Here is a 22184-nt window from a genome sequence, read left to right on the forward strand (position 1 = left end):
TAACCACGAGGGATTTGATGGTACGTAGTAGTCTGCATTAAGGCTGTTTCGTTTTCCCTCTGGTCTTGTGCCCTACACTGTCCTCTGTACTTGTCAACAGTACAGCAGCACATCAACAGCTACTACACCTGTGACATAGTGTGAAAAGGTCACAGGCCAATCGCTAAGCCCTTGGCCAGGCACAGCTTACATCTTTTAATGCCCTCGGCGACCCTGGTCACATTTAGAACATTGCTCTGAATGATGTCTCGGGCTGTGCATGCATCAGGGTTTTTTTTAAATTACCCCTGGGTGTTGTAGCATGTCTGTGTAAATGTGTTCTGTTTCATAAGCACTAAGTCACGTAGTCTTAAGTGGATGCATTCCAGTCCCCACTTAAATAAAGCCGTAGACATCCTATTTTAATGCTAAGAGGTGCATCTAAGTTCACAATGGTCTCTCTCTTCTGACATCAGTCCCACTCTTATGCAGTACACAACAGCTGGTGCACAAAACCACTCAAACTGAGGTGACTGAGGTAAGATTTGCTAAGGTTTAATGCTGAATATTATCATAAAATGCAATTCATATTAAACTGGGAAGTAAAACTGAAATTAAGAGTGAAACGTGTGTCAGTGGGGATCTATGGTCTAAACAAGATTACTTACTTGAGATTAACCCGTGTAAGTAGAATTGACGGCCTTGATGAAAATGTAAATATTTGTTTTTGCAGACTGATGTTGCTGCTACCTTTTTAAAGAAAAAAAATGTTTAATGTAGTTATTTGAGCCAATGACTGATTGTCAATTCTATGTCAAGTTGACAGATATGGATTACTGCTGTGCATTGGGTTTTGTCTTTTTTTTTGCAACAAGAAGAGTCTTTGAGAGTTGTTTGGTGGCATATGACATGTCACTGCTGTCCTATGCTTTGCTTAACATAGACTCAAAGAAAAACACTACTTGAGATTTTTGTTCAAGCCAAAGCGAGTTGGTTGCTGGCATGTTTCGTCCCTGATCACTCAACATCTAGTGCCAATAAAGGTCATTGATTCAGATACAGAGCTGATTATATTAAGACTGAAAATGACAGCCGTCACAGAGTAATCTCTGGCTGTCAATGTGAGCAGCGACTTTAGTCTCAAGTGTAGGTCCATAGATTTCCATTTTATCACTGAATAAAACAATTGTCTTTGGAATATTTATTTGTCATGTGCTTTTGTTTCACTGGTTCATGCTTTTTCTGAACCATAACATAAAATGTGTACGTGTATAAAGAATCAAAAAACATATTGCCAACGTCAATACACCCTGTCGACCAATCAGAAAAATAATTTTCAGCCCCCTGCGGTAAGACTTATATATGCTTACACTAGTCTGATGTTTTCACTGTAAGACTCAAGTTAAAGTATGTGTCCAGGTCGTTGTTCAGTTATACAATCCTGCCGCAGAGCGTCCCTCCTGCCGGGCTGCTGACAGCGCTTTCAGCAAAACACTCAGTCACGCTGGACAGCAGTAGAGGAGGTTGTACATAAGTCTGGTTCAAAAGTAGTTTATCCGGCTTCATTGACAGTCAGCACTGCTCTCCGCTTTCCATTACCCATCTCCACTTTCATCACAGTTAGTTTTGTGGTTTGTTTGTTTAGAGACAAGGCTCGGTTTGTAAAGTTTAAAGTGCTACTCTTCTCCTGCTCTGTGAAATGAAAAAGTGCAGTTAATCGATTGCGAGTTGACTCAGGGTCATCTCGGCCAATGACTCGATTGATCAACTGATAGAGGGAAGTCCTTTACACCAATGCCGATAAGCTAATACTGACTATATGTCAGCCCTGCCTTTTTATTTGGCTGGGCTTTAATCTTGAGGGAGGGCCAGATATCTTACATAGGGACATTCAGACACAGGGTGTATTACTAGTCTACTTTGCTCACTCATTGAGCAATTTATCGTACCTTAAGGAAACTGTCGCGTGCATGGACAATGTTTACGAGCGCCTGTGTAAACAAGTCTTGAATTCTAACCTGATCTTACTCTCTGTATAACCAACATATCTGGATAACTGTACAATGGTGTACTCGAACAAAATGCTGTTCTTCCCTGATTCACCTTCCAAGTGAGTCATGATACAAGCATCAGCTTTGTTTTAAACAACTGGCCTACTCCCTCTTTTATTGTTGGTCTTTGTCTTACTCCTCCCTTTCCCTTTTCACCTCTTTCTGCGCCTCTCTACACTCGCCCTTTGCCTTATATTCAGCTGGATCTTTCCTTCCATCTCCACTATCATTTGGTAGATTTGTTCCGTGCGGTGATTGCCTCTGACATGACTTATGTAATGGGTTTACGGCTCTCTCTGCTCTGAGGGGAATTACTGGCATTCCTGCTAGCTTAAGGGTCGATGTTTTTGTTCCTGTACCCTCTGTTGTTGGTGTATCTATTTACCATTCCTTGGCTGTCTGCCTCCCCTGGCAGTTGGAAGCACTCTGTGTAATGTCAGGAACGCCTCCCCACCAGCAGCTCTACACTGCAAGCAAGCCTTTTTGATGTGCAGTTTCACACAGTTTCATCCTCGGTCGTTTGAAATCTAGGTCAGCTCAATTACTTATTAATTACTTATTATTCTCCTCACTGCGGCTCACAGAGCTTCAGCTCCTGCAATGCAGAACCTGATTCTAGGACTTCTGCTGGGTTAAATCCAATAAAAGCCTGTGTGGCCTTTCAGGAGAATAGGAGGACTGATCAGAGAACAAAATATATTTTTATAATTAAGTTTGAATATTTTTGAGATAAAAAAAGGGGTAACCATGTATAAGTCATATACATTTTAATCTTTCAAAATCTTCTTGTAGATGTCCAACTTCTAAAAGCCCAAACAATGGTGTCCTAGAATATTGGTACATACTGACAAAAGTATTTCTTTCTATTCCATTTTGTTCTACTAATAATAGGCAACAAATGACATGGAAATCCATTAAGAGACTTAGGAGGCAAATTTGGCTTGACGGATTGATGCAATTCCTGGCTAAAGAGAAACTGTTGATAAGATTTGGGGCTCATTCATAATATTTATAGGAGTAGGATTTGCCTAATGCCTTACAGTGCTTATTTTTTTTCTCTTTAGACTTTAGGGTGATTATTAAGATCCGATTTTGTTCCTCGTCAGCAGGTACGATCATTTGTGAATGCCTTTATGTTTAAATACAATAAACATGTCTGTAAAACAAAAAGTATCAATTCAAATGCTGACACACCCAGTCCTCTATTATCACATTAACCATACATACAATTTCCAAGTCCAGCCAAGTACTTCATGTTCTTCAGAGTCACCATCGAGCTCTGATATACTGCGAACTGTCAATATTATACAGTGTATGTTATAGTGCCTACTGACCTTTGACATATCCTCAGCCCCTCCCATGGGTAATTGTGGGCGATGGGATGAAGGCCTCATCAGAGACTCCGGTCCCATCTCCAAGCGAGGTCGTTTGATCTCTGCATACTCCACCTCTGATTGGTTGCTAGGCTCTGGCAGGTAAATGTGCTCATAGCGAATATGCTGCTCTTGTCCTCTGCAAAATACAAACGTAGGAGATCAGAGAAAAGCATTTAAAGCAACTGAAAGACTAAGATGAACAGTAAGCTCGAGGCAGCCATTATTGAAAGAAAAAGTGATTTGTCTCTAATGTAACAGCTGATAAAAGAAATACAAGTTAGAAATACCTAATGTAAGAAGTGTATTTTCTTCGATTGATGTTTCAAATCAGGTTTTTAGCCACACTAGCATTTTGATGGCAATCTGAATTGCAAAAAGACATTTGTGAAAAATGAACCCTTATGAGTATGAGACCATTTGAACCATTAGTGTTTCACCTGCATCAGTGCACCTCGGGAAACATTGACTGACTACATTCCCATTAGTCTTGGATGTATTATGAAGTTAATTCCAACATGATAATACGTCTAATGTTAGCATACAAAAGTCAGCATAGGGTTTTAGTCAATTTAAACTGATGAAGTCCCAAAGAGGAACAAACAGAAGGACTGTATGTGAAGTTTGACTATCCAATACAAGACCAAACCTCAGCATTGGAACAAATAAAGCCTTCCAAAGTAAAAGCTGGATGCCAATAAACAAAGCAAGTCAAATCAATGGAAAAAAGATACAAATAAACTTTCAAATAATATGTCAAGTCAAAAAGGAGCTGACAGAAGGCAACGATAAGTGAGACAATACTGATCTTCTCAGCGAAAGGCAAGGCTTGGAGCATTTTTTGTTTTAACATGTTGGCATAACCTAATCCCATTAATACAGGTTAACAACACAAAGAACATTTGTATAAAAGCCCAAGATGACAGATACAGGTGGAGATCAGGCAACACTTGGTCTTTACGATTGTTTTCAAGGCACAAACCATCGCCAGCTGGCTTGATTTGGTTCAAAATGTATCATAATAAAGTAATCACTGAAGACTATTTTATTCAAGTAAGCAGGAACATGTAATTGTCCACTCAGTACAGGAAAGTGGAGAGAAAGGGAAGCTAGGAAATGGTGACTCACTGTAACACTACCATCTAATGGTTTTACATGTAGCAGCATATGGTGGAGTATGGGGTTTAGCAGGAATTGCTTAGCAGTATAAACATGGTCATACATGCACACAAAGCCAAAGAAAAGTGCTTTGTTGAGACAGTAGGAGCTATGGCACTCCCTATACTGTACCCCAAAACTAGAAGTGATCTGGATGGCTAGGAATGCTAACAATTACATTACCAGCCGCAGGAGGAGGGGAACGCACCATACTGTAACGTGATCTACTCATGATGTGCTGCATGTGTGGGGCTAGTATAAACCACATTCTGCATGTGTTCGTCATTGGAGGGCGGTGGATAGCATCACGCTAAAGTGCACCAGTAAAAATGGATCCGTGGTGTGCAATCAAATGACAGCTTCTGAATGTTAACTGCACTTAGAAGATTTTATTAGCCCACTTGGCGCTCTGTTCTTTCTTAGGAAACAGTTTTTCAAGTCTGCCCTGGAGGCAGATGCCAGAAAGTCCGTGACTTTGCTGCCAGTGTCAAAATGGAAGTGGCTTCTGAAAAGAAGAGGGGAAACACAACCATAATTGCTGGTCCAGGCCCACAATGGCCCAGTGTGTGGTTTCTTTATGTGCCAAAGAGCATGGGGCCTGTCTCTGCTGAGTTGGGTGCTGGTGGTGGTTTGGTGAAACGATCGCCAACATCCACTAAGAGATTTATATAAGAGAGATATGTCATGCTGTTGTTATGTAATATGATGGGCTAAATATGCATGTTAAAGGTGTCATGGGGTGCTGAGGAAACAAACTCATTGATCAGAGTGATTGCCTTAATAGTACCTCACAAAAATAGGGTGCCAAAATGAATACCCAGATGGCGTGTGACTACTCCCCCCCCGGACACATTTTTCTCACTCATTCAGTCACACACTTCCTCATCTCCATAGAGGGCTGGCACTTACATAATCACATCATCAAGCTGTAGCCCCCCCTGCACTCATCTTCCCCTCCATCCCCCTCTTTCTTTCTCCCTCTCCCTCTTGTGAGCGTGCAGAATAATCTGATCCCTGGGGAGGATTTGTCTGGAGGATGAGAGAAAGAGATGTGTGTAGAGGTGGTGGGTGTGTGTGTGTGTGTGTGTGTGTGTGTGTGTGTGTGTGGGTGTGGGTGTGTGGGGGACAAGGACAGGGGCAACGCAACAGCTCCATTACTTTCTTAGTAGTTTGGAACAGAGATCATGTGTGCTGATAGCAGCCTGTTATTGTGAAAGCACTATGGCGTTTGCGTGGCTTCCAATGTCTTGGCTGTTCCCCGGAGGAATAGCTCCACAGCTGTGCACGGCGCAGGGATGGCGAGCAGAGAGAGGAGCCACCACAGCTGGGATGAATGAAACGGAGAAAGCGCAGAAAAGAGGAGGGACTATGTGTGGCAAAAACTTAAGCTCTCAACTTTTCTCTTCATGTAACTGAACAAAAACTCTTAGTACTCACACAGCAGGGGACGGGGATATTCTCAAATGCTTAATGATGGATACAAATAAAGGTTACTTTCTTTCTAGAAAGATGCATATGTTGGAAAAATCATCAATTCCTAGATGGTTAATCTAATTTTGAGTAATTCAACATTGATTCCTTTTAATTTTTATCAGAATTCAAAAGGCTCTTCTTTAGAAAATACTATTGCAAACCATTGTTGATCATTATTGGCAACAAAATGTCCAGCTATGTCAGTAAACTCGACAAGGATTAATACAATCAACAACACGACAAATAAATGAAGTAAAGGGGAAACCTATTTGTGCAAATATTTTTAAGAACACACAGACTAAGGTCTGAATACTATTTTTGATACCCATTTACTACATTCAAGTGCACAGATACATAACATAATAACAGCTATTGGACAAACTCATTTAGCATTTTTGCACCAGTTTTGTTTACACTGTTCTCTCGGTTCCAGGCAGACATTAAGTGGTTTCTCTGTGTTGTTATTCTTGCCATAAAATGTATTCACTCCCTTTCTCAAGTAGCCTCAGACAGATGGGAAGAGGCGGAGTGACTGAGATATTGCCTGAAGTAAAGAGGAGGATGAAACAAACAACTAGCACAGCGGCTCACCAATGATTATACTGTGGAGGCTTTCCGACCTGTAATTAGGGTACATTTGAGCATTAACTCAATAGTACATTATCACCTCGTCTTCACTCCAGTACAATTCAAGAGGAGAAGATTGCTACATAGATCTATCATACTAAGAAAGTAATAATGCCATCCTTTTAGGAAAATGCAGCTTCTAAGGGCCATGTTGGTGCTTATGTTCTCTGTGGAACACAATGGAAACAAGCCTGGGCTTGCTACAAATGGAGACATGGTTTGCAGAATGACTGAGATGTATTGAAGGACAAGCACACATCTGAGAAGAGGATATATTGAAGTATTGCCAAGGTAAGAATAACTTGATTCAGACTCCGAATGAAAACATAGAATAAATGCCTCAGACTGGACTGTAAGCCCTCTAAAGTAAAGCTGAAAGCCTGATATACTCCACTGAAAGACTTCCTGTCCACAGAGCCTGCCAGCAAGACCAGCAGTTTATTTCTCATCTTCTGAAAAACAGCCTCACTTCTCCACTATCTCACATGGCATCTGTGTTGCACAGACAGCATCATGTACACTGAGAGCGACTGCCAAAGCACCAGGGATTGACCGAAGGGTGTCAGGAAATCAGGAGCTGGTGTGTCACAGGGTGGTGTTTATTTCTCTATCAAACCATTACCCAGTGTCCCCACATTGTGGGTTAGGCTAAGATAACCGTTAAACAGGAACAACACACAGCTCTGGCATATACATGTTGAAAACCCTAATCCCATCTGATTGATACTTAAAGACGCCAACACAGTGTGTGACCGAGTCATTCTACCATCTGCTGTCTGCTGTTACTACTCTGAGGCTAGGGGAACGCAAATTATTTTACATGATAAGAACGACAGCCCCACATTTCACAAAAAACATACTGTTAATGTCACTTATACCTACAGTATAGCAAGATAGCTGTTTTCTAGGGGAAATCAACCCTTTAAAATGGAATGTTGTACTACTAGCCTGTTTCAACACATGCAAGAAAACCGACCATGACAATCAACTGAAGAGAAAAACATTCTTGCGACTTATCCTCTGTGCATCATGCAAAATTCATGGCATGCACATCAATTATTCACAAGTACTCATCCTCAGAAAAGCATGGCTACATAAATAATAAACAACTTTGGTAGGAACAAGACCTAAGTCTCCAGAGGGAAAGTCCTATACATACAATGCTTTGCCTGACTAACTGTTGGTCTATTGAAGATGGCAAAACTCTGCAAGCTCCATTGCCCCCGCACAGCTGTTTAACACAACATTGCATAGGAACGGCTTGTGGATGCCAATTACATTACATTACATTACATTACATGTTAGACGCTTTTATCCAAAGCGACTTACATACTCAATACTGTGGGCAATCCCCACAGGAGCAATTTGGGGTGAAGTGTCTTGCCCAGGGACACAACGACATGCTGACTGCAGTGGGGTTTGAACCTGTGCTCCCCTGATCCGAACACCAACGCACTAGTCCGCTGCGCCACAGCCTACCCGCAATACACAAGGATTACACTGGGGGAGGGTTAACAGGCAGAGGCTTTAGTAGAATAATACTGCATAAAAATGCAGCCTGCAGGACGCTTCCTTTGTCCTTCAGTCATCATGACTACACAAGGACAACCACAGTGAAGGGAGAACATTGCCATTTTTATGTGAATAGTATGTAGAACTAACGTTGACTGACAGATAACACCACAATATACATCTAACATAAAAAAAAAAATATATGAAACTAAATATGTCATGTAATATATATAAGGCTGGAGTGTATTTTTATTGTTTTCTTTCTTTCAGTTTTCCATGTTTTTTCAAAAGATATATATATATATATATATATATATATATATATATATATATATATATATATATATATATATTAAACAGTACTACAATTACACCAATTGCTATCTATGTTCTAGGCTGATCTTAATTGTACCTGCTGATTTCGATGTTGGTTCTTTCTAAGTATTATAACAGCATACACACATTATTGACATTTTCTTTAACCAAATATTAAATATCTTGTCCATACATATTAGAGAAAAATTATAGAAAACTCTATACCATGTATGTAGGCCTGAAATAGAGAGTCAACGATTTATTATTTATAATTATCTAACACTATTATTATTTTTATATAATCTATATCTATATAATCTATTCATGAATCAGTATCAATTTCCAAGAGTGTGAAGGTGTTTGTTTTGTATAATACTAGCTCCCACACTGAGCAGCGTCCTGCTGGCTGCTCACTACTGACAGCGCACGGAGCGAGAGGAGAGGGAGAGACCGCTGCCATTACTCTGTTCAGCATGCATAGGAATGAATAACAATAGAATAAATAAAGTGTTTGTCTATGTAACTTGTTCCAAACGCACAAAATACAGTGTAATTAAAAGGCACAAGGAATCAAAACGATCTGCAAACTTAAAAAATGGCAATTAGATGTTCATTAGTGAGGATAGATCTTATATATGAGCCTGGTGCACTGACCTCTCATTCCCGGGCTGAAACTCAGAGAGTAAGGAGGGCCGGCGGCGATGGGGCTGGGACAGGTGGGAGCTGTAGTCCCTGGCATGATGAGAGTGGTAGTCAACTAGTCCCACTTCCTGCAAGACAAACAACAACAAGTTGTCAGCATGGATCATCCTTCTGAATGATGCAAAGAGCAAAGTGAATAAAAACATTTTGATTTCATGTAATTTCACCCTGCCTTTTTTCTTCTGTAATATCCAACAATTTTCTCTCCAGCGCTCATTAATCGCTCTCCTTCCATTTGTTTCACACACAAGTGGGGTAACCCATGCCGCTACTGTAACATTTCCCCTCTGCCAGTCAGGGATTGTGGGACACAGCCCGTCAACCCTCATCTCACCCTGAATGTGTTGACAAGAGGGAGTGCTAGGATTAACTACAGGTGCAGCTGTGGACTTCCCGGGGGGTAGGCCGGGGCTTCTCCCGCCAAAGAAGAACAAAAAAGGCCTTGCAAACACTGGAGGTCACTGAGTGAACTTGTACATCAGACAGCCGCCTGTTCTTTGAAGCACAGACAGCTTTGCCCCCAATACATAGAAGAACATAATCTTGATAATTAGGACATTTCTATGGAAATAATGGGGAAAGTCTTAATGTGTCTCCATGATGTCAACATGAACTGTCAACTTGTACATCTAATGAGGGAACAGCTCTGTGTGCATAACATTGCAACCTGGGAAAGTTTTTGTTGGAAAAACACCAGTGGGGACCCCTAGGGTCAGGCCTCTTTCCAGTGGTTCAGAGTAATGCCCTGTTTACTAAATATTCAAGCAGGCAGAACCAGAATGACAGATCCAGTCAAATCTTTCAAAGGGTTTCGGGAAAAAGAAAGTTGATGCAGTTCATGTGGAGCCCTGAAACGCATTGTGTGCCAGACCGCTTACCGTGTGTGCCCGTTGCAGCTGTAGTGGTAGACTGGCAGGGTTTGGGAGGTGCCGTGTGTCCACAGTCCTCCGGCCCGGCGGCCCAGACTGGGGATGAGAGGACATGCTGGCACAGCCGCTTCCTCTACAGGCAGGAAGTGGGTATGGCTGCAGAGCGGATGCTGTGCATTATTAGCTGTTTCTCTTAGCCAGCAACCTGCGGAGAAAGAGAAAATTGGCATGAGACTTTATTTGTACTTGAGCAACCCTGGTGGCATGATTTTGGCCACATTCCTAAGTGAAAAGAACAATGCATAAAACATTGTGCAATATGTGTGACGGTTGCTCGTGAACAATTTGATGTTTTCTGGCTCGCACCTCTGAAGTAGCTAGAGGTGAAAGTGTGTGTCTGTCTGCTCCGGATATCAGAATGTCATCACCTCCCTGACACAGATGCTCCCCCCTTCCATTGCTCCTAGTAAAGTAGTGAGAGTCCCTGCACCTGCTAGACTGAACCCCCCCTTCACTGCTTACTGAATAGCTCACTGTCCTCACACACTGAGGACTCACAGACAGACATGTCAAGCAGCCAGCCCGTAAACCAAGAATACTGAATTTAATGGGGCTTTACATGAAACATAAATAACTCCATGCCAGACGGATATGTAGTCCATGAATGTCAGGCACTAGATTTTAACTCCAGATGACATTATGCAAACTATATCGACCTCATTTACAAGGGAGCAACATATTGACCAAGAATGAAAACAAGTCAAAACTGGCACAAACCTGATGTAACACACTGAATGTTTACTTTCTCTGTAAAAGCTAAGGGAATTATGTTTATGGTTTACATATATAGGAAATAAGAAAGGAAGTAAAGTAAGAGTGAAAATAATGAGGCAAAAAACTAAGGGCCATAATCCTTTTACAGTGACCATGCAGATTACATCACACACAACAAAGGGAAATCTATCACAATAGCTTATGGCCTTATTAGATCATATTTAAGGTTCTGAAGTTCAACAAAAATGTAATGTTGACACAAGGATGAGCTCTGGTCAGCTTTTTATAGCACCATTCTCAGACACTTAAAAAGCCTGTGCTAGTAGTAGTAGTAGTAGTAGTAGTACTAGTAATAGACATGTGTCCCTGTGACTCCTGCCAACAAAGAAATTAGGACTCCTGCCATTTCTAGGAGCCTCTGACTGATGACGCCTCTCTCATAGATCACATTTCAGTGTGTACAAGCCACACAACAGGCACTTTGGCAGAAATATGGGCTCACAACATGGCAATGACTGAAATCTTTACAAGCAGTGCTTCAGGTGTACTGCTAAGCCACCACCACTGCGACCACATCCATAAAAAAAAGTAGGGATGGGAATTTGAAAGCAAATGTATATTCGAATATTCGACCCCCAAAAAAACGGTTAACCGATTAACCGAAATGTACATATCCTATAAAAAAAAAAATGAAAAATGTGGAAAAATGTTTTACAAAAAAATAAATAAAACATGTTCAAATAAGTATAGAAACCAAGTCGAATTTGTCAAATGTATTGAAGTGGTGATCACAGTTTGAACAGTTGACAGCTATAGGCCTACAGCTTTCATGCTTAAAACATAACTTGGTTTTTAAATTAAAGAGGGATCATACACGAACAACATAACGGGTTAGGGTAACGTAACCCTATTACAACAGAGATCAACCTATAACAGGGCCTATGCACAAAATGCAGCTATTCAATACTCATTCTTGTTTAAGAATATGAGCATGTCTACATGCTCAGGGGAGAGGCGGGTGCGGAGGCGATTCACAATCAGGCCAGCTGTAGAGAAGACCCTCTCAGCTGGAATTTGGGCATACGATGAGGTTTGAGTCTGCGTGATCTGCGTGTAGGGAGGGGCAGCAGCCATATCATTAGCTAGAACTAGCTAGATCTGATGGATTTGGACATAAACGCGAGTGAAGTATAACCGGACGCGAGAGAGAGATCAGCACCTGCAGCTCTGCCCGCTGTGAGGGACCGGTGAGCGGAGCAAAACACACCTTTAGACCTAACACATTTAGCTATGGCACTGTCGTATACATTGAATTATTCCATTTGATAATATGTAATCAACTTAGGCACCCCTCCCAAAAAAAAAAAAAGGGTATTATGTATGCTAGCAGCAACACACGGAGTTAACTCAATTACACAAACATCACATGGGTTAATGATTAGAGGTAACTGAGTTATTTATTTTGTTAAAGTTTCAGCTATTCTGTTTACAATTCTTTATTTAATACGATTTAATACGATTTGTTCAAACATTGTTGTTTCTTTTGATGTGAAATATTATGTATTTAATTTAAATAAAAAGCAATGTTAGTTTTGTTCACAATTTGTTTAGTTAGTTTACCTTGTTTTTTTCTCCAAAAGAACCGATAAAAGTACCGTTAAAAGACCGGATCGATAAGCGGTATCGATAAAAGTAGTAGTACCGTTAAAACCTTAACGATACCCATCCCTATTCATAACTCATATTCGAATACCTGAATAATTTCGAATATTCGATTAATCGTTCCCATCCCTAAAAAAAAGTAGAACCATTTTGGTTTGACACAAAATGTAATTTCCCACCTCTATCAGTTTGTTTTGTATAAAGAATAATAACAGTAACAAAGCCAATATTACTTAACCATCATTACAAGGAGTGTTGATAACATTTGAGATGTGATTATTTGATATTCAATCTGTAAATGTAAGATTGCTATAAAATAAATTGTCAACACATTTATTGAAAAATCCAAATAAAAGACCTGTCATAGTTGCGGTGTAGGACTGACACAACACTGCTGTTTGTCTGTTTGGAATCTGTGGTAGTGTTTATATAAATGTCAGTGCTGTCACAACCACATGAACATATTTGGAGACAAAGTGAGTTATTGTGGGAAATTACAATTTATGTAACAATTGGTTGAACTTAAATACATTGGTAACCGACAAACTGTAATACTAGCTCACTAGTGCTAACCGCAGGTCAGCTAATACCAGGCCCCTGAAGGTACCATCCTAGATGTAGAGTAATCACTTCTGCAACAAATAGTAAACAAGCATTACTGGATCTATGAACACCACAAGGTTCAGGCCTACATTGTTGGTATAAAAGAACCTATGGTAGAGTGCCAGCGTGCCAGTCTCTGTTGTCTGACTCTTCATAGCTGTACAAAGAGAGGCCTTCTCTATCCTTGCTTCCTGCCCCACTGTCACAAATACAAAGTGTCACTTGATTTCAGTTACGCAGAAGGCTCTTTTACGAGAGGCTGAACACGGCTCTGGCGTTAAGGAACAGAGGCGCTCTGTAAACATCCTCAGAGAGGACAGGAGATAGAAAACACTGCTAAAGTTCTCATATTGGCTCAATAATTTTCATCTGTGTAGGGTAGTTGAAAACTGTGGCTTCAAATATTTTCAAAGAACTGGTGTATACTTGTCTTTATGAGAGACAGACCTAGATAAACCGACCACACAAAGGGAAGTGCTAACGTGATTGAGTAGACTAGTGAAGTTCTAGATGAACAAAACTCATGATATTGACATAGCATGCATATATGCACAACATGGCAGACAAAAAGGCCAGGGAGACAAAGAGAGGGGGAAATGAGCCATCCTCATTGGAAGCCTCTGTTTGATGACTGTCCAGTCCAGAGAGACTCCCCTGAGAACAAGTCAGAATGCAGTCACAAGATCTGCAGACAACATAAAAAACCTGAATCAAGATGAGAGGGCTAACACAATGAGAGAGCTTTGACATAAACTCTGAGGCGAATGGGGCCTTTCCAAGCGAGAGGCTAAACACATGCACTGGCACTGCTACAGACACCCACAGGCAAGTCCATGGCTCACTGCCAACACTGCGAATGAACCCGGTCACCTCCCTCTTTCTCAATCTAGCGTGCTTTCCTTTTCCCCTCTTTTTTGCACAGTGGAGTGGGCCTCAGCCTTCAGCGGTGCAAGCCAATATTTCATCCTCTTACCCCCCACCCTTCCTCTCCATTTTAGGAATGGCTGTGGAAATACTAGCACACAGACGGCTTCAAGCCTGCCAAAGAGAGCAGGGCGCTGACTTCAAACAACAGATTAATTCTACTGACCTCGACAATTTTAGTCCACGGACATAAACAGTTCATCAAATCTCTTGTCTGACTCGGTAGCTTGATAGTTGAGCTCTAAAAAGAAAGTACAAAGGATTGAACAACTCATAACATATTATAGATAAGAGCCTTGATAGCATGGCTTGGATCCAGATAGAACAAGGGTGTGATCAGCCCATTATCGCAACAACAATAATGTACTTTTATTGACATGCCAGTAATATATTATGCCAGTATTTCTAGATGAAAAATAGCACACTAGCGCATTAAGCTGTCAGTAAGGGATTCTACCAATACTGTTACAGATGATGGCTGCAGTCCAATATATGGATCTGTTGTGAAAAGGCAGATGAGTGCACTGTAATGGGCACAAGGCTGGGTCTGGGAACAACATCAGAAGTCTATAAAGCAGTGCCCTAGAGAGCTCGGGGGGGGGGGGGGGGGGGGGGGGGCTGCTAGGACTCTCAGCCTAGGAATGTGGCACCCTGTCAGGTCTCATACGGATTTATCTCCCTGGAGCCTCATTACAAAAGGCCCTGGAGGCTCTCGCTTGCTTACACTTTTCCCTCACTCGCCCTCAACATCAATCTAGAGCGGCTCACAACCACTGTAAATGTAATGTAAATGTACACAAAACACTTTCTGAAGGATTTTCATATACTTTACTTGAGGCATGGGTGGTCAAGTTCCCATGTGAAGTCCCACCTAAGATCCTTTAATTCTACCAAGGACTAAGTCCTTCATTCAGAATACCTACAATACTATGTGTACAACACATATCCTGTACCTTCAATGAAAACATACATGTACATCTTCAGTTGATTCACCTTGGTAGTTCGCCAAAATCTGTTTCTGAATAAAATGGGACTTACAATGATCAGATTCAAATATTCTGCTTTATTGTCATGCACAGTAGCTCCAGTGTAGATATGGCAATGACAATCTTAAGTCCTTGGCTCCGCCAACAATGCAACATAATAATATATATATACCCACACATGAGATAAAACATTAAAAGTCTACGTATATACAGAAAATAGCCAGGTAAAATGACTGCTTTTTTTAAAAAGGAGTGTGGTGGCCTAGAGAGCACAGCAAATGTTTAAGATCTAAACCATTTTGACCAAAAAGAAACTGATGGTGTTAGCAAGGCAAAATGAATCAAGTCTGGCGCCTTTGAGGAAAGCATATACATTTTACGTTAATAACTTATTAGAATTGCCCATTCCCCAGTTGATTATAATGTTTAAAGTCCATAAGGACAGCACACTTTCCTTCAAAACTCATATCAGTAATGGCATTCGGTCTGCTTATTTCCACATAGGTAACATCAAGCTAACAGCACCACCATTGTTGTTCACACCCTGGTCACTTCACACATCGACTACTGCAACTCTCTTCTCTTTGGTCTCCCTCTCAAGTCCATCCACAAACTTCAACTGGTCCAGAACTCTGCTGCCCCCATCATCAATCTTTCATATTGAATATAATCACTATAAGTTAAAAAACTTCTATTTGCATTTATTGGGGACATGGAAACTTATGAGACTTTGTATTTCTAGTGAGAAACTGGTGTTTGACCAACATTGATACAGTCAGCACCTAGCAGTCTTTAAAACTACATATTGAGGAACTTCTGCATTGGCTTTCACATCATCTGCAGCGAGTACTAAAGCATTCCTCACAGCTTTTACTTTCCTCCTCGTCCACACTCATTTAGCATGGAAACAAAGCTCTTGCTATTAATCCCCTGAAGCTTCAGTATTTAGATCCCAAGAGGTTTTTTAATGTCAGGGCGAAGAAACAAGGTCAATCTGAATGGTAAGCACCGTTTCTCAAGAATGACGCCTCTTAAATCCCGTAAGCCTTTTTCCAATTGACCTCACACATTTTTGGTTGAATCAATAATCTATATACTTCTCTACAACACTGTGATTACCAAGTGTAGCAGGTAAAGCATGTTACTCATTTGCATTTGCCTTTCTCAATAATGTTTTGTCTGACTGCTTTCTGTGCAATATAAATCCCATTGTACTTGAACTGGTCTGTTCCTATGTGTCGACAACAGCATGAAAATAAAAAAACTATGCATCAAACTGAAGTGAAGAGGAAGAAGTCGCAGTGCTACAGACATCAAGAGAAATGAGTGATTGCAAACAACTAAATACAAACCCTAATACAAGTCCCTTATCACAGCCAAGCAGTAACATCCAAGACAATGCTGACAAGGTGCAATCAACACTTTACTGGTAGACACTGTCACACTAAGATGAAAATGAAAATGGGCAAGACAACACAACATCAATGTAGTCCACTTCTGACCTCAAACATAGCAGAAAAGAAGAACAATGGCTTAAATGTGTATGCTAAATACGTCATCATATCTAACTTTGCAAACCTAGAAATGTAATATTGCTAGCAGAATCAGAAAACCTTTAATTTCCAAATAATAAGGTCCTCCCACCATTACTTGGAAAGCAACAAAGCAAGAGTTACTTACAGGGAAGTCAACTCTAACGTCAGGTGAGAGGCTATAAAGGCCATCAGGCGATATAATTGTTGCCAGAGTGTGCCAGTTTGATATAAAGTGAAACTCCTGGCAGGCATGTGGCTGGAGTAATGCTACAAGCTCCAAACAGAAAGAACATCCTGACACTGAGCTCATCTTGCCTTACCTCCACTCAACTTTCAGACAGGAAACCAGCGGTCACAACACACAGCAAATAATGACACATGTGAGAAAAGTGTCAACACCAACAGTCAACTTTGACACGGCTGTCATTTGTGCTATGGAAAGAGGTGCAATCATCTCCCTAAACCACAGCCTGTCACACCTTTCATTTGAAATGGGACCGAACGGCACACTTCCTATCATGTTAACGGCAGTTTGTTTACCACCAACAGAACACCTGCAGCTCTGAGCAAGGGGTGAAAAACAATGGAAGTGATTGTGAAACCAAAAAAGGAAGTTGATATGTAAACAATGGTAAAATGCAGCACATAAAACCTCCATTTGGACTAGCTTTGGCTTTAACATCAGACATGATAAGAGTTTAATTGTAACTGAAGTGAAGACAACATTTTCAAAACATAACTGCATATAATTAATGTATAGAACAATCACTAAACGTAGACCAAATGGGCCCAATAAATATATTCCCACTGCTTTGTCTCATTATTTTATGCAACAAAAGATACATAATTTGAGCTTTTGTCTAAAACCTTCCACATAATTTCTAATAGACTAAAGAGATTGTATATTAGAACAATTAGGTGTCGAAATAATGCCACTTTTGTTGTCTTAAAGGTCACCTATAATGTCTTTAATACATGAATATGTGTCCCCTCTGTGTTAAGAGATTCATAAAGTTTCAAGAAAGAGATTCGCTCACTTTTTGTCCTGATCCATTTATATAAAAACCTGTCTGAAAATGAGCTGATCAGATTTTGGCCACTTTGTGATGTCACAATGTTTTTTGGGTTGTGTAACCAGTAGCCAATAACAAACCAAGGTAAAGCATGCCCACCTTATCACCTGAATCTCCTCCTAGAGCACCATTTTCATTTTTGTCAACAAAACATCTCGCAGAGGGGCGTGGGGAGTGGCAGATTCCTTTAAACATAACATACAACATTTATGATGCTGTGGTACCATTTTTACATTGTAGTTTAGAGGTGTGGAAATCACTTTAGCGCTCAAAATTGCAGTTATTTCTTCCTTCTCAACCAAGAGAATGCAACCTTAGAACTTGGTTGAACCTTACGTCTTTTAGGTAAGTATTTATGTATCACAGTTGTGAGGTTGCAGTTTAACAAAACTAAGCCAGAGAGAAAAAAAACTGCCTTTTGGCCTGTTTTACAGTATTAGCTGCAAGTGCAACCTTTATACCACATACGTTTTCTACCCCTAAACATTGATGACTCCAATCACCGTACACCAGGCAGTGTTTCCCCTACCATTGTCTTGGAGGGGCGCTGCGCCCCGCCAACGGAGCCCCCCCCTGAAATTGAAGGTGTTTTTTATTTATTTTTTAAATTGTATATATATATGCACCAAATTGCAACAAATCTCTATCTACTGTCACTTTTCACATTGAACATGTGCTCTTTTATTAAATAAACTAAACGCTTTCATTTTAAGTTATGAGTTTAGTGTTTTTGACCCTTAAAAAACACTGATGCATTAATCAATAACAATAATCCACAGCTCCTCTCTCTGCTCCAGAGGATTTAAAAAATATATATCCCAATGCCCCCCCCCCCCTGCTCAGGCAGCACCCCCCTCAAAAGCAGTAAACCTAGGGGAAACACTGCCACGTATCATTGTACAAACTAGGGCTGTCCCGAATACCATTTTTCGGGCTCCGGATATTCGGTAGTAATCAGCAGCGAATATTCGGCGCGCACGTGCACGTTTTTATCATATATAACGTTAGTGTTTAAACTGCGGATAAAGCACCTTCATCCTGGCAACTGGACAACAACTAAGCTAAGCTACTACTTACAGCATTCAGGTGACCTCACAGTTGTTGTGCCCAGAGTTTCCGTTCCATTTTTTCAACATGTCCGTTAAAGTTTAAATCTTCCGGACAAAATGAGAAAAGTGCCGGTCAAATGTCTTCTTTGTTATTTATTGAGCTTTAAAACAAATTGATATGATTCGATATTAAACAAACTAATTATAGTAGAACTACATTATTCAAAAGTGTACAGTAATTTATAATAACACGCGAATAAACGGAGCGCTCTCTCCCTCTCCTGACAGCCCGTCAGTATCTCATGCAGCTCGCTGATCCAGTAATGAGTGACCCGACAGTAAAAATAAACATATCTATAACTAGTTTAGGTAGTTTGAGAGGTAATTAAAATAGCTAAGTGTGATCTTCTAACCTGAAGTGTGTGTTTTGCTCCGCTCACCGCTGTAGGGGATTATGCAGAGCTGCGTGTCGACTCGTCAGCAGCAGCTGATCTCTGATCTCTCTCTCCTGTCAGATTAGACTTCACTCGCGTTTGTGTCCATATCGATCATATCTAGCTATTGAAAGCGATGTCAAGCTGAGATTGTATACATTTCCGCATTTTAACAGTGCAATTAAAAAGTATAAATATAGTATAAGAATGTGGCAATTCGCCTTTATTGATAGCATACATTTAGGAAAAAATAAATAAAAAACGAATATCCGAATAACGAAATTGAAAACCGAATAGTAGGCCAACGACCGAATATTCGAATATTCGGGTACAGCCCTAGTACAAACTGAAGCTCGTCTTATTAAATTAGTTAAGGGTGATTGGAACTGAGAAAGAGAGCTTATGCGACGGGTTTCCATTCGCTGCTCTGCCGCCCTCTGCTCTGGTGCTGAATGATAGTGTTTTTATGACTTGGATTTAATAACTGAGCTGTGAAAACACTTTTTTTTTATTCCTTTGTGTGGAAATGTGTTACTTTCACATCATAGCGGATGACAAAGTATTCGAGTTGATTATTAGAGCAACAATGAGATGGTAAAATATTAATTATTTAATTGTAAGTCAGGTGTATTGTATAAAAGACTTCAGTGGAGCAATAGAATTCTTACATTTACCCCACAGTAACAAATATATAATAATTTTGAAGTAGGTATAAGTATTGATGTATATCCTTATACCCCTGGTATCCAGTGGATACGTCACTCCAGGAGTGGAGTGCACCAGCTGGGCGTAAGACTGGTCGTAACTCTACGTCCGACGTAGAACCGAAGGTTAAGACCAAACTAAAGTTATGACTAGTGCACCACTTAGACTTAAGCCCTGTAGGCGTTGCGCCTGGGTGTAACTTTTACGCCTAGTATGGAGCAGGCGTAAATCGGAAAGACAGACTAGTATCCATAGTAACGTAAAACAGGCAAGAAGGAAAATAACGATGGCAATGCGTCTTGTTTACATGTTTAACAACGAAAGGGCATTAAGACGAGCGAGTCATCCGTGATCGAACAAACCCACTGGACATCTATTCGGACAGTGAGCTGATAGAGGTTTCGTTTCGGCAGACATGCCCTTTTTGAATTAATCGAGGATATCTCCCCTCAACTACAGCATGGATCAGACAGAAACGCTACGCTCTCCCCAACCTTGCAGGTGCTGATTGCACTCAGATGTTATGCTAACGGGCTGTTTGAATGGAGAAGTTCGAGTGTTCAATTATGTAGACGTGTGTTGCTTGGCAACAATTACTGTTTTGCGTGTGTATTCACGTGGACGCGCATTTTAAGACTAGGCGCCAGAGTTCCCGTTAGCCGGTAATTACCGGACAATGACCGGTAAAATATGCTGAAGTCCGGCAAATCTAAATCTCTCCGGTCAAAATGTCCGGTCAAAATAATTTTCCCTTAGCGCAATACCGCATCAGTTGCGCCACTTATGTGACAGACAAGAATAGTATGTGACAGACAAAAGAGTATGTGACAGACAAAAATTGTCAATTCTAATGTCTAACACTTAATGTGGAGAAAGAGATGTCCTGTATGGGTTGATTGTGCGTTGATCTGTTGGTAATGCCTCGGGGTTCCGGTGGGCATGTAAACAAATGCATAATGCTGCGCTATACTTTGTGGCCTCATCCGGTTGCATAGCGACGCTTATTGTTTAGGTGTCTTTTAACAAGCAGGTAGTCATATCATTAGCTAGAACTAGCTAGATCTGATCGATATGGACATAAATGCGAGTAAAGTCTAATCTGACAGGAGAGAGAGATCGGCTGCTGCTGACGAGTCGACACGCAGCTCTGCATGATCCCCTGCAGCGGCGAGCAGAGCAAAACACACTTCAGGTTAGAAAATCACACGTAGCTATTTTAATTACCTCTCAAACTACCTAAACTAGTTATAGATATGTTTAGTTTTACTGTCGGGTCACTCATTACTGGATCCGCGAGCTGCATGATACTGACGGGCTGTCAGGAGAAGGAGAGAGCGCTCCGTTTATTATTCCCGCGTTTTTGTAAATTACTGTACACTTTTGAATAATGTAGTTAATCTACTATAATTAGTTTGTTTAATGTCGAATCATATCAATTTGTTTTAAAGCTCAATAAATAACAAAGAAGACCTTTAACCGGCACTTATCTAATTTTGTCCGGAAGATTTCAACTTTAACGGACATGTTGACCGGCAAAAAAATATTCTAACGGGAACTCTGCTAGGCGCAGCTACAACTGTGACTAGTCAGACTTGGTGCACTCGGTGTAAATTCGAATCACTAAGTCGGACGTAGCTAAGCCCGACGTTAGAATTAAGACCTACTTTTTTACGCCCAGCTGGTGCACTCCAGAAGACAAGCCTAAGGAAATATTCCTGGCTGTAAATGATTAACTGATGAGTCATATCTATCTAAATATAAATGAAATGTTGTGCAGGCTAAATCACTTTGCGTGGGCTGTTTCTATTTTGGAACAGATTATATCAATCATTACCATTGTCTCAACAAAGAGACTGTAAAAGTGAGTGTCTGACAGGGGAGAGGAGACGGAGGAGGGGGGGGGGGCAGTGATTGGCTGGCCTGGGCCTCCAGATGTGATCATCCAGCTGTATCCAGGCTGGACAGCAGAGCAGCTATTGGATTTCCTGTCTGTTCCCCTGCTGCCGCCCGCCTCAGCGACACTGTGTGAAATTACATAAGGCTCTACCCTCCCCCACCCTGCTGGCCTGGAGTAAAACCGAGGCCTTCACACACTGAAATTCACAGTGTTTGTTCTAGACTCCCGACTTCAAAAACAGATTTTCTACCCACAGACTATTCCTCTGAGATTCTCCCACATACAAAACCCATTAGAGTCAATGCACAGAACAGGAGAGTTATGTTTTTGTTTGGATGGAAGATTAGTTGGCTTTTGATGAAAACATTGTACAACCATTGCCTTAACAATGCAAGAGATCTTCCTTCTGGGTCTGGGTATTTTGCTATTGCTGATTTAAAAACTGTAGTTAAACCTATGCAGCCAAACATATTATATATAGTT

The 22184-nt window shown here is 40.8% G+C and overlaps 1 protein-coding gene across 1 annotated transcript in view; it reads right to left on the reverse strand.

The window, feature by feature from the left end:
- Nucleotides 1-22184, reverse strand: part of ncor2 (nuclear receptor corepressor 2) — a 99369-nt gene that overhangs the window by 66168 nt on the left and 11017 nt on the right. Inside the window, 3 exon segments of the mRNA XM_034118309.1 lie at nucleotides 3365-3542; nucleotides 9143-9258; nucleotides 10069-10264. Coding sequence (XP_033974200.1) covers nucleotides 3365-3542; nucleotides 9143-9258; nucleotides 10069-10173 — 399 coding nt within the window. The 5' untranslated portion in view covers nucleotides 10174-10264.

The sequence above is a fragment of the Trematomus bernacchii genome, unplaced genomic scaffold, assembly GCF_902827165.1.
Source record: "Trematomus bernacchii unplaced genomic scaffold, fTreBer1.1, whole genome shotgun sequence".
Lineage (NCBI taxonomy): Eukaryota > Metazoa > Chordata > Actinopteri > Perciformes > Nototheniidae > Trematomus > Trematomus bernacchii.